A 17,915-nucleotide genomic window follows, 5' to 3' on the forward strand; every position below is an offset into this window, starting at 1 on the left:
GAGAATGGCTGCTCATTTCACTGAGCTAAAACACAGCTCAACCCAGCGAGCAAAATCAGTAACCACATTGATAATGTGTTCCATTTATTTCAATGGTCAACAGTCATAGCACACATTAGCAGAAATAACAGAATTTTGTTTGAACATAGTATTTAAACTAAAACATAGTCTTTCTGCCAAATCACAATATTTCTGGTGAATCAGAGTGTTTGTACCAAATCACAGTATTTGTACCAAATCATAGTATTTCTGCTAAAACTTAGCATTTGTACTAAATAATATTTTTTTTCTGCCAAATCATAGCATTTGTGCTGAAACATGGAAAATTCTGCCAAATCATAGTATTTGAGCCAAATCATACAATTTGTGCTAAAACATTATTTATGATTTATGATTTAGCAGAAACACTGGGACTTGGTAGAAATACTATGATTTACATGAAATACTTTGACTTAGCAGAAATACTATAATCTAGGTTATAGTATTAAAATACTACACTACAGCACAGCAGAAATTCTATCATTGAGCAGAATTACTAGGATTTAGCAGAAATACTATGATTTGGTTTAAAAACTTATTTTGCAGTTATACTATGCTTTGGAACAAATACCATGATTTGGCAGAAATACTAAGAGCAGTAATAATATAACATAGAAGAAACACTATTATTTGGGTAAATGCTTTGCTTTGGCACAAACACTATGTTTTTGCACAAATACTATGATTTGGCAATAATACTGCGTTTCAGCACAAGTACTATGATTTACCAGAAATACTATGTTTCTTCAAAAATACTATGATTTGCAGACATACTATGTTTTTGCACATATCCTATAATTTTGCTCAAATACTATTGCAGTAAAGCTATGTTCATGCAGCAATACTGTTTCTGCACAAATACCATGATTTGGCAGAAATACTATGCCTTAGTAGTAGGTTCGAATACTATGATTTGCAACAAACACTATGATTTGACACAAGTACTATGATTTAGCAGAAATACTATGATTGAGGAGTAATACTTTAACATAGGAGAATTGATTGACACACATATACACAGAGCGTAAAGTGAACAGGGGCTGTTAAGAGTCTGGGCTTGGTATATCTAGGTCAGTTAAATTAGCTGCACCTGCTGTAATCAGCCCTTACACACACAGAGAGAGGTATGAGTTTTCTTCAGTGTATTTCTGACATTCAGGATTTCCCTCGAACAAATGGCCATAATTCCCTAACCGTGCAGGCTAGAACGGTCATTCTGACACCGTTTTGTTCAGAGGAGATGGGGGAATCTTCAGGTCTTCATAATTCATAATTAAAATATAAATTAATAAAGATATTTTACTTGTAATACACTGTGACTGAGTAGAGGCGAAGCAAAAACTGCCTTGACTTGCCCTCAAACAACGCTTTCTAACTCTAAATCTATTTGGAGCATCGATATCATTCTTTCACCGTAAGAGACAGCAGGCTTTGGTGAACAGTCATGGAAATTTTCAGGACTCTGTTGAAATCCATCAAAAAGATATGACGAGAGAAAAAAGTGCCTCATTTCCAGAGTTTGAAATCTGAAGAAATCTGAGCGAGGGACGAATTTCCTACCCTCAAATTGGGAGTGTCAGGAGTGTCTGAAGATATATCGGGACAAGCCTCATGTCTTAACTTTGCTTCGTTAAGGAATTATGACAGTTTGAAAATGCCTCTCATTAGAGAAATCAAGCGGTGATTTTGAACAAACTCTCCATTGACTGTCTATGGAGAGTTTTCAGACTCTGTATTGCTCTGAGGAGATTTGCAAAAATTCTGTAACTCCCACAACAATGACAATGACATTTTCTAAAAGCCAGCAGAAATACCTACGTTTTGATGTATAAATTGTGGAGGTTGAGTGAAAATTGAGCGAGTAGCAAGAAGTTGTTCAGAAATAAAGGGAAAATTCAGAAACATTGAGTGGGCACTCTAAGTTAATTGCATAGCAACCATAACAACGCATGTATTTTCTGAAAAATCACAATGATCCACCTGAAGACTTAAAGAGGGATAAGATTAAAATGGTAACAGATATGAAAAAGCAGATGAATAGCCAAACAATTTGAGAACATTTTAAAGTTTGAATGGAGATTCTACGTGAAAGTATGAGGAAGTAGTGAATGTTCAAAAACAAGCAAGCTTTAGCAGAATTGTGGAAGTTCTCCATTCATTTCAATGGGACAAAAAAAAGGAAAAAACTGTAATATTTTAGTATAATAGTAATAAGTACCAAAAGATATAGCAGTCGAAAGCAGAAATAGCAGAACAGTTTAAAGTTTGAACGGTGAAAATCGGCTGAAAACTGAGAGAGTAGTTAAGCGGCAAAGAAACGGAGCAACTAGAATAATAAAAGATGAAGAATAAAGAGAAAGAGGAACTCAATAGTGTGGATGCTAATCAGCATCCACACAATAAACCAACATAAAAAAACGTGATTAACATTTTTGGATTCGCTCATTTGAGAACTGCATTTAATGTGGTTTGACTCACTGCATCTGATGAAGGTCATGTGTGGTGGTGAAACAGCTGAAACGTTGTCCAACCCCGAAACCAGCCTTAAGCATAAGTTGTGTCAGCTGACTGTACTCTGGAGAGCTGAGACGACAGAACAGATGACCTCGAATTCCAGGATAATGACAAAAATTACAGCACGTACTGTGGTCTGGGGTGCTAAACATAAGGCCCGGGGGCCAGAATCAGCCTGGCAAAAATGTTAAAGAGGACATAAAATTTTAACAGTACTTTTATAGATTTTACAACTTGTCTTAAAGGTACAGACCCACAGCCATTCATATTACACCAAAGCAACAGAAATCCATTGAATTACACAAATGTTTGTGTTTTTTCGCTGCTGTGTGACCACACCAAAATAAAAACATCTGTGAATCAACAGAAGCTTTCTGTTTTATAGTTACAGGACAGTCATGAGCCAACAGAACAGATTTTTTTTTCATTTACCACACGAGCATTTCTTTATCGTCCAGAAAAATTGAGACTTGATGTTGTAATTGCACTTTCTTTCTTTCTTTCCTTCTTTTTAATCTACTGACAGAAAGAGGATTTTAACTGGTTCGACCCACTTAAGATCAAAGTGAGCTGTACGTGGCCACAATGCAAGATCGAGTTTGTGTATGTGAATAGAAAAAGTCTTATTACTTACTTACCTATGAAACTTCAGGAAAAATACTGTTAAACTTAAAGTTAAAGTTAAACTTTACGATAAGCTCAGGCATGAAATGCTACATTATTATATTACGGCTACTATTAAATACGTTTTCTTCTTCACTACACTGCATGGTGTTACATTTTTTTTTAACTTAGTTTAAAACAAGAGATATTTGCCATAGAAACAATTGTCAACAAAATTCAGATGGATATCTAGGGATGGGAATTGAAACTGATGTCCTGTAAAGAACCGGTTCTTGGAGTTGAGCTACTTGTCGATTCCATTTGCACTCGCGCCACAATCAGCTGATTTCAGTTTGTGTGGGGGAACGGAAATTTGCATGAATCTCTTTGACATGTTGCTTAGTGATGGTGTTAAATCTCAAAGCAGAGCCAGTGAGAACCTGTGTACCATGAGTACTGATAAGAAATCGAATCAATAAGTGATATTGATAATGGAATCAGCATCACTCAATTCCCATCCCAATGGATGACTTGCAGTGGTTCCCAAAGGTTGGACGCAGAGTCTTTGCGGAGGGGTGTGGTAAGAATAAAAAAAACAAAACAGGATGCGTGGACACTGCTAGCATAATGGACAGGTTTTTGACGGGGCTCCCACACAGACACAAAGCAGGAGATGAAGCATCACCAAATATGCTTCCAGCCAACTTCCTAGAGTTGAGACTAGAAAATATGATGATATTGGCGGCCCCAAGATAGCTATCCCCGTCCCTAACAGAATTTGTTTCCCCTCCCCTCGGGAGCACACGCTGGGCTGTCCAAATCACAGACAAACAATATCCCACATTCTTGACTTTTAGTTCACAAACACTTCTTATAATGGAATTTTGGCATTACAGTAGGATGCAAATAATATCAGGCTGATCCTGCCACAGTTTGTTCCAATCACGGACGAACAGTATCCCACAGTTGTTTATGTTTTTAAAACCATTTTGCACAGAGAGGGAGGCAAAGATTTTCTTGTAAAACAAAGGGGACCTAGCCAAAAAAGTTTGGGAACCACTGATTTAGAGAAAGAAATCGTAACCCTAACCGTTTTCGTACCAAGCTGTAAACATGTTCATTTCCTCACTGAAGTTGGGCGTTTTAATGAAGGTTTATGGAGTTTGGCTCGCTTTTAGCGCTGGCCTCAAGCAGACATTTGAAGAACTGCAGTTTGTTTGTTGTTCTCCTTTTTTGTGTTGCCTTCATTTTTCAGTACAACAGGTTTGCAACTTTATGGATCTGATCTTCAAGAATGGGGGTAACGTGCAGCCACAGGAGGAACACTTTGGGGAGGAAGTAGCTACGTCTAGGCTGCCTTACTCCCAAAGAGTCACCACAGCAGATAACTCCAACCTTCCCAACAGAACACCCTCCCGGGATCAAACCAGGGATCTTTCAGGGAATGTGTAAACACCTTGGACACTTTTTATATGTACTATTGCTATTTTTATACATGTGCCTAATTTGGTTGTTTTCTTCTAGCCAGTGGAGTTTAATCATCGTGTGTTTTATTTATTTGCTATTGTGAAGCAATAGTGAGCAGTGATCAAGAGGAAGTCAGGAGTCTTTAGTGAGTGTATGGTAGGAGTGACAGATGGGTTCAAAGCTGAAACGGGATTATGCAGAGAGCTGAGCATGTTCACAGTGGTGACGGATGATCAGGCAACGGTCTAAATAGACTGATGTTTGTATGTGATGCTCTGAGGAGGCTCTGATAAGTCTGGCAAACACTGAATGTGCTGTCATGTGCCTTTTATTCAGAGCTGCTTCTGTCTTGCTGCTCCACTAGAAAAGCCTAGGTGGTTGTCTTTCCTATGAAATCTTGATTGTTCTGCCATGAAGCTTTATATCCACAGGGTGTAACTTGAGGGTAACGACGATCTCCATATTATTTGGGGTGGGTGTGGCTCAGGTGGTAGAGGGAGTTGGCTACCAATGGAAGGTCGGTGGATGTTGGTAGTGTAGTAGAAATAATGGAGTACTTAAACCGAGTAGAAAAGCCTGTTTATCATGTGTTCACAGGATGCTCTCGTTGGCTTTCCTACTCGATTTTGCCAAGTGGCCAATTTTACAGAGTTAGGTTATATCACCCCCCCTATTTTTCACACTAACCTTAAAGCTTGGAGTGTATGGGCTTTACATGCTTTAACGTTCAAAAGACATATTTTTCTTCATTTACTACTGCTGCATTTCAGCTCCCGTCTCTTTGCTGCGCCTCTGGAAACGTCTCCTTTTAATCGGTCAGCTGGCACGATCAAAGCAAAGGTTCTGTGTATATAAGGCACAGCCCTAAAGAGCTGCTGACCAGTAAAATAAAATAAGCTTCAGTCACAATAAACAATAGAGCTGAAAGCATGGCTGTTATCTTCATATTACATCAATGGTCAGACTATGTTATGACATCAGGGTTTTAAAAGAAGCTTGAAAAATGGCTTCAAAGTGTCGGCTGGTTTACAGGTTACAGAACTGAGTCTGAATGTGCAGCATTTGGGTCACCACATCATGTGTCTTCTGCTGTCTGACAGCAAAAATGGAAGATATGTAAGAAAGCACAGCCTGTTTTTAAAAAGAGTAAGCGTGAACACAGGAGAGGGGCAAGCAGATGGTAATGTTAACCACGTCAGCTGCCACTGTGAGGACAGTAAACATAAAGAGATTTAAAAAATCACTGGGTCTTCAGTTACTCAGATGCTAGGAGTGCTTTGAAGACTTGTTCTTGCAGCATAAAATGCAGCATTTGGTCTGCTTTGCTTACAGCCAAGACATTTTAGGGTTACGGGCTAGAGAGCTGAGTGGAAACACAACGGCTGACTGTAAGGGAGTCTTTGCTCGAGTGAATGAATTAATGATCTTTACTGTTATACATAGTACAATAACATTCGGTTTGGCTTTCTCTTCATCCTAAAAGATGACAATAAGCAGATTAAGAAGCTTAAGCAGCATCATTGTAAATGACCAGGTCATATTGTTTGTGTGTGTTTTGAAGTGTATTCTGAGGATTTCTGTGTTTACAGTCAGTTGTGTAGTGTGGCTGAAACTGGGGTGATGGAAGCCGACCCTATAGGGTAAAACGTGTCTGAGTCTGTTGATTCTTGTTTTTATTGTCATGAACAGTTTGCCAGATGGCGGTGACTCAAACTATTGATCCTGTCTGCAGCCTCCCTTATCCTGATGGCACAGATGGATTCCAGATGTGGAAGTTTGGCCTATTTCAGTTTTCTGAGGAAGAAGAGCCTCTGTCGTGCAAACCTGACCAGCTGGCAGGTGCAAGTGGGAGATGTGGTTTCCTAACCATGGACCTAATAATAATAATAATAATGGATTGGATTTATATAGCGCTTTTCAAGGCACCCAAAGTGCTAAAACCTAGAGCAGAGGTGCTGAGGATCATTGTATCTACACTGCTGACCATCAGTCGGATGGTCCACTTCCAGCCTGCAGGCCCTTTCCATCCTCATTAAAATTGTGGGTGATCATCTGGAAACTTGATTTTGGAGTTTGGGGAGCAGATGGTGTGAAGTCGTAGATAAATATTGCGTAGAGCACTGGACTCAGCACACAGCCCCATGGGGTGTATCTGTGTTTAGTGTGGGAGTAATAGAGGTGTGTTTGCTGAGAGCTGGTCAAGCAAATCACTACATGGGCGTCGAGTTGCTGTGTCACATAGTAATGTACACATTGGGACTGGAAGAAAAGATTGTGCTGCAGTATTTTTTGTGGCAAGGACACTAGGCCTTTGTAAACCACATGCAGGAGAGGAAAAAAACACAAGAAGGAAAATCCAAAAAGCGTAACACTGTATGAGTGATTTAACCTGACCACAGTTTGGAATGCCTCTGCAAATGATCTGAATACTTACACATGTGGAAACATGTCTGAGTATGATCTTTACTGTTATACATAGTACAATAAAGTGTGTTTTGGCGTTCTCTTCATCCTAAAAGATGAAAATAAGCAGATTAAGAAGCTTAAGCAGCATCATTGTAAATGACCAGGTCACATTGTTTGTGTGTGTATTGAAGTGTATTCTGAGGCAAATGAGTTTGCTCTTTCTTTTTACTGCAGCACACATAATGACATCTTTTAGGTTCAGTTGGACTTAATGTGACATTAAAACAAATTCTGCATATAGTTAAAAACAGTATTGTCAGCTATTCTAATTAAAGAAATTACAGTTGCTGCCCCCTTTTTGGAAGCAAACTATAAAAAAAAATGAGGGATGCTTTAAGACTTTTGCAGCATATCGAACACTGTACTTATATATTTAGCTAGTTTAGTGTTTATTTGTCTATTAACTTATGCTCATGCGTGCATCTGAAACCGAGACGATATAACTCCTGATCACTTGGACAGAGACAAAGTAGGCAGACTGTTCTCAAATCATTTTATAACGCTGTAAACGAATGCCACAGAGCCACAAACACAAACAGCTGCGAGCCACTGAGATGTCATTGTCTGATTGTGCCATAAATGATTTGTCACAGAAAAGCAAAACAAACAGCAAACATGCCCGTCACAAACCCACGACCAGCAAGACTGAATACAATATCAAACTGTCGTCTGGGGAGCTCCGGCTCGTATCTCACTCAGCGTTAAATTCAACACTGTGCTCTGCCAACAAACACATCATCGTCCCATGATGTGTCTTGGATAGAATAATTAGAGCCGGGATGGATTCTCCTGCAGGGACCAGCAAAGAAATAAAAAAGGAGACAAGTCTAATCATGGGAATAGCAGTTTGGGACGCTGGGTCCTAAACTGTTCTTATTCAAGGCACAACTTGCTGGCCTGTATTATATACACTAAATGCAAATGTTTAATTGCATTTTTGCACTTTTTTGCAATTCCTAAGACTACTGGACTCTAATTCACACTTGCATTAATAATTTTATTTGACTTCGACTTGGTATACCCCTCCTGTAGTGATGAAGTCCTCCCTCTCTGTGTGCCATGATGCCAGCTGATGACTAATACCTCAAAGTTTGGCTTCATATTTCACCAGACACAACAAAATAAGTCTGCTTTTTTTTTTCCTGAAAAACAACACTGTCACAGTGACATATCTTATAACCTGAATAGAAACTGTAAGCATTTTATCACATTAACCATATACACTGCTACTTTTTTATCCAGTTCAGCTTATTATTTCTGGCATGTGAAGAGGCCAAAAGAGAGCGAGCGAAAGAAAAAAAACCTTTCAAGTGTCTCTTCCTTGCTCCTGTTCCTTATTTTTCCATGATCAAAATGATCGCTCCCAGTCCCTTCCTCTGGCACACAGCAGTACAATGAGGTATGAACAGTTGTATATATATCTTTCTTCTTCTTTTTTTGGTCTCTGTTTTATGATTTATCGTCATGTGTTTCTTTACACTTCTTTTTTGTATAGTGAGCTTTGTTCTCCATCAAAAGCTATATTATCGTTACAACATTGACACTTTTACATAAGGCAGATGTATAGATTGCACGATTAACCTTAGCTGGAGGTTTGATAGATGCTGACATCAGGATGCGAATGTTTTTTTCTTATTTTTATTGACTCTAGCTTAACAAATGATACAGCTAAAGCAACTGTGGAGAGCACAAATCAGGTTCATTCACTTTCAGTTCCAACTGGACGATGGATTTGGCAACACTTTATCTTTTAAACAAGTTCAGAAATATTTTCACTGAGACGGTAACCTGGTTATTCACATTTCAGAGGTGTTATAAGGGACTGTACGTAAATTATTAATGAGGGGTGTGAAAGAAAAGATGTTTATATACAAATATAAATAATCCCCAAAAATGTAAATATATATAGAATTGAATAAAATAGTACACCTGAAACCATACATCTCTGTGTATTTGTTATTGGTATTTGTGGCCAAAGTATTAACTGTACTGATTAACTTCTGAGTCAAGAGCAAGGCCCAGCAAGGAATTCAATGACTTTTTCCACACCAATTATTTATGTACCTTGTCAAAGAAAATCTTTCATTGTATCAGCTTTTAGCAAAACTATTAAAATATGGTGTCAACACCAAATGGGCAGTAGACAGAGTGAAGTTAGCTCTAAGCTAGTAAGCTAATCTTTGGGCCCAACATTAGTTGTAAAATTGACATTAGCTCAAATTGACTATAGTATTTTTTAATCACCTACATCTATCAAATTAGCCCAACACCAAATTGCTGATAACTCAAGTATGACCAGCAAATAAAAGTATTATCATGAGTAAACCTCGGAACAGCAAGATTACAACCTCATCAGCTAGCTAGCTAATTAGTGGTTTTACTTAGAATAATATTCAAGAGAGTTTGTCAGAGCAAGGATTAGTTTATCATTTATGTATTAAAATTAATTTAAGAATTGCAGGACGTTGCGGGCTGTCACCGGGTGAAATTATTTGCAAAGAAGGGACTGCGCTAAAAAGGTTTGTGTGACACTCTTCACAGTTTCACTACAGCTAGCAAGTGGTTACAGAGTGCTAGCATCCACCAAAGTAATCCCGAGGAGGTTTTCGCTGCAGCGTCGTAAACCCTTAGATGACCAGTTTCACCTGGTGACAGTAAGCAACTTTCTGCTACCACTCTCCAACTGGTTGGGAAGAGATTTTTCACCTGCTGCCGGTGATTACCACAGGATCACAGACTAGTGTAGGCAAGCCTAACTGAGCGTTTAGGAACTGACTTCACAGCAACTGCCAGCAAACTTCAGCAACTGTTCAGAGAAAATACATTTTTCCCGAACAACTTGTGATTGCCAGGCAGTCACTAACTGGTCTCTAAGCCTGTGTGACTGGGACAGTGGTATATTACGTTTTAGCGTATGAGAGGTTGCAGTAGTGACAAAATAAAAAAAGGTTAGAAGTAAGAAAAACGTACGATTTAAAACCTTAAAAAAAAAAAGTATGAATCCAAAACACTGACTAGCTTGTCACACTAAACGTATATTTTTGAATAATGCAATTCATTCATTCTTATACAGCAATGTGAATTACAGTGCAAGCAGTATAGCTGCTAGATACAGCCAACTATGGTGCCAAATGCAATCGCCTGTTCCAAGAAGTTTCAATCGTATTTATTAATATGGCTTCTTTTTCAGTTGGCTAAACTGAAGATGAGCTGAACCCTGACCCATGGGTGATGTCTGAGCACTAGCTACCACTGCACCAATGATGGTCTGAAAGTGCATATACAGCCATATTCTCACAGTAAAGCATCAACACAGATAGACATTCACTTACCAAGAAAAATCAGATGCAAATAAAGACAAAAGTATCATTAAAAAAAACAAAAATTAAAAAGTTCCTCTATACCCAAAACATTCACTTCATCCCTTCCTTTAAATCACTCAAACGTTTTCAGTCATCACACGGTTCTTTCATAAACATACTAGTTTTTTCTTAAAACGACTCATCAGTAGCAGTCTGTCACAGGACGTGGCTCATGTCCACCTCCAAAGCTCAACAGCCCAAGAAAAAGCAGAACGACGAACACTTGGTGCACAACAAAAGCAACATCGAAAGCAACATGAGTGTGGGACTTCACATCGTGTCTTTAATTATACAATTTCAGTATTTTACATTCCACGTGTGGACATATTCCTGCAGGGATTGTCGTCTTTCTCCACCAGAGAGTGCTAGCATGAGCCGTAGCAGGTTTCTGGGAGAGGGTGTGGGAAAGGAAGGAGAGGCATATGGAGGAAACACCCGGGGGGGTTGGAGTTGGAAGGATGTGGAAAGGTGGATGCAAGGATGAGAGCTTACGGATGTTTTCCCTGGGTAAGTAATAAAAACAGTAGTATTTGTTAGCTTTGTGCCAGGCTGCAGCTGCAGAGCTTAGCATCAAGTTCACATTTGAGTTTATTGTAAACGTAATATAACCCTTCCTTTGATCTCAGAGGCAGACAGAGAAAGCAAACTGTAGTGATGGTGTGGAAAACATGGAGACTGTTATTCTACAGCTTGATTGGGATGTCGGGACATGAAGCGGACGGAGGTAGCCTACCTCTGAGTGGCCTCAATTATGTCCAACAATGCTACACTGCCACAAGAACACGTGTTTTTGACTCTATGGCTCACACAGGTGAAGGAATTTTCCCATTCTGCCTCGCCTGCATAAGTGCACCAACTACTTGAGCCATGTCCAAGCAGACAGAACAAATCAGTTCTTTTATTCTGATTTCTTAATGTAAAATGATTTTTTGGTTTCTTTGTCTTGTCACTGAAGCACTCCATGCTATTAGTAACAGAGCTGTCACGCAAAAAACATGCATGGCTAAGGTACGGTCCTGTGCAGCTACTTCTCATTAGAGTTTAAAAACCCAACTGCTGAGATCAGACTTAAAGAGCTACCTGGACATGTCTGCTATGTGATGATGACTGTGGAAGGTGGGAAGGATGGTTGCTGTCTCTCCACTATGCTGGTGCAGCTGATCACGGCTGAAGGCAGTGTGCTCTGTGGTGCTGGTGTGCTGTGTTTTTTTTCTCTTTTTAAAGGACAGGAAGAGGATTTCCCCAGTGATCATTTGGCTGAGAAGGAGAGAGAGGGTGAGAGAAAGAGAGAGACAGAGAGGCCATGCTGCCAGCTCCAATCTAAATCACGAAGTTGACCTCAGTCTCAGACTTGGGGGGGGGATTCACCAAGAGGTTTGCAAAAAGCAAGTCAGCCATGAGTTGATGATCTCCACAAGGCATCTATAAAAATTATATGTATGCATCCACACAGGAAGTGCATCACTTTGAAGCTGAACGTTGGTGCTTAGCAGATGTTACCGATGGCCAACTAATATGGTAACCTTTGAATGTATTTACTGCAAATCATATGTCAATTACATTACCCTGTTATGCTTATTTAAAGCTCTGTTTCTTTATTACTTTAGCTGGTTCAAAAAACGTCCTTTGCTCGGTGTAACACTTTAGTTCATCCACTGCCTGAAACAAGCGATTCTACGCTCTCCTTCCCTCCCGATAAACAACTTGCTGTTTCTCTGGGATGAGCGACTTCTGACTCGCAGGATTACTTGTACATACACTCAACTCATTATTTGAAACTTCTCTGTTTAAACACAGTGACAGAATATAAGAAAACGCACATCAGGTCCAAAGTCTAACCCCAAGTCCAACGTATTAAAAACAACTGTACAGACATTGATTCTTGTGCTATATGAGCGGTCAGATTCACGATCTGATTGGAACTGGCAGCATAAACTCACCCACTGATAGCTCGAATGGCACATACAATAACTGTGTTGTGTTTGTGTATAAATATTTGCTCCTATATTGTGTATATTTGTACCACCTCTGTGAGGCACATGTACATGTGTGAATTAGAAAGCCAGCAGTACCCTGTCTGAGCCTTAGCCCGGTTGCAGCGTGGCTTTCATTCACAGTGATAGTGAGTGCAGTACAAACACAGCAGGTCTGGAGACGGCCGCTCTGACCTTGGACAGCTCAATCATCCTATTGCCGTGTGTGTGTGTGTGTGTGTGTGTGTGTGCGCAACTGTATCCCTGTATAAGCACGTTCTATTTAAATACCCTGCAACATAGATTGGTAACACTGAGAGTGGCAGCGTCGCGTCAGTCCTTGTTGGTTATATAAGATCATCAGGGAGGATATTGGGAATGCTACAGACTAGCAGGAAAGGGAAAGATTTAGGAGAGGTCATAGAGGAAAGGAGTTCAGGGCTGCTGAAGAATACAGGCATGGTTTTAGTGCAACAGAAAAAAAACCTGATCATCATTTGTAGAGGATGGCAGTGCGGGATATGGTTGGTGGAGATGGTCTCAGCAATGTTAAATTCATGATTTGAATTTCTGGGCCAGTGTTTTCCGTTTGTGCTTCAATGGCGAGGGAAGAATTCAGGGACGCATCGCCCGGTCCGTGTCTGCGTATGTTTGCTGGTGGCCTGAACTGCGTCACACTGCAACGGTCACACACACACTCGCCGTTTCCCTCGCTTCGGCCAGGACGAAAAGTCATATCCTCAGGCGGATTCTGCTGACTCAGTTGCTGTTTATTTACCTTCCAGTCACCACCCAGAAGAGTCTCTTGGGCTGATCCAACAGGGCTAAAAATCAACTGTGGTGCCAGTTTCCAGCTGTCACTGTGTCCTGACAGCTTCCTCCAAGTTCAATTGGCACACAGATCCAGATTCACAGATTCATGTCTGCAGTGTTGTCACTTTAGGTTCTTAAATAAAAATTAAAAATGACTCTTGATCCCAATTTTTTTGTGATGAAGTCTGAAAAAAAAAAAAGGGGGGGGGGGGGGGGGGGACTGAATTTCAGCTGTTGATCTCTGGCCCATGTAAAAGACACTCAGTGGGTCCATGCTTGCAAGTCCTTTGTGCACGGTGAGTACATATATCTGTATTTTTATATCTCTGTGCATGTTTATGTGTATGCGCTGCAGGTAGAGGGGGAGCTCCTTTTAAATGAGAGGTGAGGTAGAATCTGCCAGTTTCAGGCGGGACTTGAAATGGATACAGGCGATGGGGAGAAGCCTGAAGAGGTTTCCACAACCACCACCATGTGCTAGTGCTGAACCTAACACAAATCAGTGGAAAGCTGAGGGCGCGGACCATAGAGCAGGGGGATCCAATGGGATACTCAAACACTGACCCAAAGACACAGGAAGTGTGCACAACTCAGGAGGAGGAAGTGCTGATCAAAAAACAACTGAGGTAATACATGTGATAATAACTAAATGGGTGTTTAATATGCATATGAGTATGTGAGGTAAAGACAACAGGAGGTATGTGTTGGAGAGGTATTCCAGCTGTGTATAAATATAAGCAGACGTCCTGTGTATGCTATATTTAGTATAAAAACAACGTCGCAATCAGCTTTTCTCTTCCTGGATGCTCAAGATGCCATGACTAAATCAGTGCTTTCTGAGGAACGGGGCTGGAGCTGGCCATTAGCCTTTCAGCAGCTAATTGCCAGTTTGGGTATAATGGAGGTAAAGATGATCCAAATCCACTGAATCCAATGAACAAGAAAAAAAAGTATTATTTTTATTTTTTATTTTGGTAGATCATGAATGAAAAATACGTTTTAGAATAAATCTCCTTATAACTCCTTGCTGCTACTGTTGACATGGAAATGATAAAAACAACATCCTATAACTCCTGAAGAAGCAATAAAGTAATAGTGACTGATATTCTGGGAAACAGGATTTCTTTCTTTGCTTTCTTACTTTGGTAAAAATAACACAATTTCCAAATCTGTCCTTTAAAAAATAAACTACAGCCAATAAAAACACTAACTTAGCACAAAACAGGAAATAATAAAACATCTGGCTTTAAACATTCCAACAAACAACAACAACTAAGCTAAACATAAAAAAAAAAAATCATCCACAGCCACCGCCGTGCTATGAATCCTGGGATAGGCTGGGCAACAAAGGATACACCCGACAAATCCTTCAAATCTGGGGAAAAGGAGGACGCATTTGTGGGCCGCATTTGGAGCAGCCCTCGAATTGGGACAGCCTTCATCGCCTGGCAGTGACGATGCTATGCTAGCATAGCTTAGCATAGCTTAACATAGCTATGCTAAGCTAAGCAGTCGCTAGCGTTAGCTTCAAATACAGCATAAGAATGGAATCAAACTTTATATTTAAGTCACAGCAAGAAAGAAAGTAAACCTGTTTCCAAGAATATCAAACCATGTCAGTAAACAAGGAGAATTTACTGCACAAAGATGGATATCAAATCCACTAAAGCAAAACGCTTAGTGATCACAGAAAGCACCGTGATGTTCATGACATCTTGTAACCTCTGATGCACTACAGTAATTAATACCTATGGGTTCAGTGTCCCAGGCAGTGTCCACACTTGAAGGAAAATTCAATGAAGATTTCAACTGAAAACAAAGTTTTTAGTGTTTTTTTAGACTGGGTTTAGTCTCTGCTCAGGAAACAGAGCGATACCATCTCGTGTCTGCAGTTATAAGACATATCTGTATATAAATAAGGGCTTCATACAAAGTTTTCTCACTGTAGCTTGCATATGGTTTGACTAAATATTACACGAGTCTGTGTTTTCTAATCAGAAAGGTAATATTGTTTGAGGTAATATTGTAGGGGTGTCTTTTGTGCATGTACACCATGTGCCTGTGTATACACGAGAGAGAGAGAGGTCAGTACGTGAGGGAGGTAGGTCAACAAAGACTCACGGGGCCTTGGCAGGTTGAGGGCTAGGCTGCGGACAGAGGATGACTTTGCAGTTAAGGAGATGCGAGGGAGGTGTAGGGATTGAAAGAGAAGCTAATGATCAGGTCCCAGAGATTAAAACAAAACAAAACAAAAAAAGCACTTATCTGAGGTGATAGGTGGCTGTGCAGCTAGTAGAAACATAACCAAGCCCCTCAGTTTGCATTAGTCAGGAGCAGTACAGCTGTGTATCCATGGGGGTGCAAAAAGAGGCAATGCAATTGTTTGCATATAAATACACTTTTTATGGTGTATGAATGTGTGAATAGCTATGTAAGTATTTACACTGCTTGTACTTTGTGTGTGTGCCTAGTGAGACTGATTGCATTCCTCTGATAATATTGATGTGTGCTTGCTGGTGGTGGATGTTGTAGTTGCTTGACAAATCAAAAAAACAAAACAAAACAAAAAAACACACACAAAGGGGCAACAAAAGAAATTTACAGAGTGTGTTCTCCATGAAGAGAAAAAAAAAATCCAGTTTTTCGTCCTCGCTTGTCCTTCAGCCAAACTTCCTCTCAAAGCCACCACAAAAGTGTTCTTTCTGAGGGTGATGTACAGTTACACTTCCTGGTCCTCGAACACCTCCAGGAAGAGCGGGGGAAACAGTTCATTGGGACACTCGACCTTCATGTGAAGGAAACGGCTGGCGTGGCAAGCCCCGATCATGCGCAGGTCTGTCACCTTCATCAGCAGCTTGGGCCAAAAATGGGGAATGTTGTGCTTGCGGTAGTTTATATAGTGCTCGAACGCCAGAAGGAAAGCCTCTTGGCACTGCTCAATCTTCTCCACGCTGGTCAGCCCTGAACGGTCTGCAGGCAATAAAGAACAAAGGAACAATTACATGGGAAATGTGCCCTCCGCTGCCTGGTTCCTTTTAAAACAGGAGAAAGATTGCAAATTGAAATGCTGCATACATTTTTCTTGGAGAGGGCAGAATAAGTGATGTGACAGTGTGTACTGGAAACAGAGACTCTGAACAGAACATCGTATTTATATATAACTTCTATAAATGAAGCTGTTGGTTTATTGAAAGTAGTATAAAGGATTATTTTGATAGTCAACTAGTCACAGATTATTTTTGTGATTAGTCAACTAATCATGCATCCATTGGAGGTAAAACGTACAGCTTATTGCACCAGCAGCATCTGCTCTTATATAACTATCATTAGCTTACAGCTTTAAGTGTTTAAGGTATGTGCTAACTAAAAATAAAGACAAGATGATAGTTTATTGAACTTTTAATGAAATTTGCAGATTGTCTCGGTGGAGTTTAATAAACTCAGCCGTCTGCTCCTTGCTATCTAAAATATAACAGCAGACTGGAGTAAATTCTCTACCAAATTCTGTTTAATAATTTGTCTGCTTGACGTTTATTCAGCTGTGTAAAAACTATAACTTTAATCACAGCCAAACCGATTTACTCAGGAAAAAATAAAACACTGAAAAACGCCAAATAATAAAATTTTTAAGTCTGAAATGATGTGCAGGGAGTTTGCTGTTCTCGGCTCTAGTGACCCCGGTCAGCTATATATTTTTGCACATGTCGAGGAGCGTGTCAGGCTACATTTCACTGTGTGTTATACTTGTATAACTATGCATGTGACAAATAAAGAACCTTGAACCTATAGAGCTGAGGGTAACAAACGTTTCCGAAAACGTTGGAACACTTTTGCAAGTATATGATGTCTCGATAAACAGAGCAGATATTTGAAGTTTACACAGCTACATTCTCACCTGAAAATATCTTAAAAGTTTATTTTGTGACCCAGAAAGAGTAATCAGAGTATTATTAAAATAAATAGCTGCTACCATTGTTGCCAGCTGGAATTAGCTGGGCTGCGCTATGAATTCTGGGATAGGTTGGGCCACGAAGAATACACCCAACCAATCTTTCCATTCTGGGGATAAGGAGGACACATTTGTCGGCCACATTTGGAGGAGTCTTTGAATTTGGACATCCTTCGCCACACCACTGTGACGTAATCGGCCTCCGAAGGATGCGGCCCCTATTATAGCACAGCTACAATTCCGGACACGCATTCCTGCCATCTTCTGTTTCAGTCTGTTATAAAACTCTTAAATCCTACTACTTATTCCTGTGTCTTTCAGGATCTTGCAAAGCTTCAAACGACGCATCAACTATTAAAGTAGTTGTCAACGATTTTGATAGTCGACAAACCTAACTGAAAGTGGCAAAAGTGTGGCAGTTCAAACACTGGAACTGCGTGTTTGCAACCAGAGAATTAGCACCCATCAGCTACAAGGGAAAAAAGCCCAATATTCACAATTTGGAAAAAAGCTGCTGTGTTCAGTATCTTTACCCCTAAAAATATCTCAAATGTACTCAGAAGCAAACACACCCTGACAGAATTCCAGCAGCAGCATGTCCATAAATAAGCTGCCTTAGGTCATCCTAGGTCTTGGAGAGATTCCAGGACCTTGAATGACCTGCAGGATCTGCTCTTCTGATCTGCAGTGATGCACAGTGCTTTGCTTTCCAACTATCAATCATGCCGA

At 40.1% G+C, this 17,915-nt stretch overlaps 1 protein-coding gene across 6 annotated transcripts in view; it reads right to left on the reverse strand.

The window, feature by feature from the left end:
• Positions 1-7,570: 7,570 nt before the first annotated feature.
• LOC146575417 (thyroid hormone receptor alpha) overlaps positions 7,571-17,915 on the reverse strand; it is a 116,506-nt gene continuing 106,161 nt past the window's right edge. For all 6 annotated transcript variants that reach the window (XM_085270121.1, XM_085270122.1, XM_085270120.1 and 3 more), the window contains one exon: positions 7,571-16,207. In XM_085270121.1, the coding sequence (XP_085126247.1) occupies positions 15,957-16,207 (251 nt within the window). In that variant the 3' untranslated portion in view covers positions 7,571-15,956. The remainder of the gene's footprint in view (positions 16,208-17,915) is intronic.

Source organism: Mchenga conophoros, linkage group LG4, assembly GCF_057382185.1.
Source record: "Mchenga conophoros isolate Kocher_MC1m ecotype Shallow Benthic linkage group LG4, M_conophoros_male_GT1.1, whole genome shotgun sequence".
NCBI lineage: Eukaryota > Metazoa > Chordata > Actinopteri > Cichliformes > Cichlidae > Mchenga > Mchenga conophoros.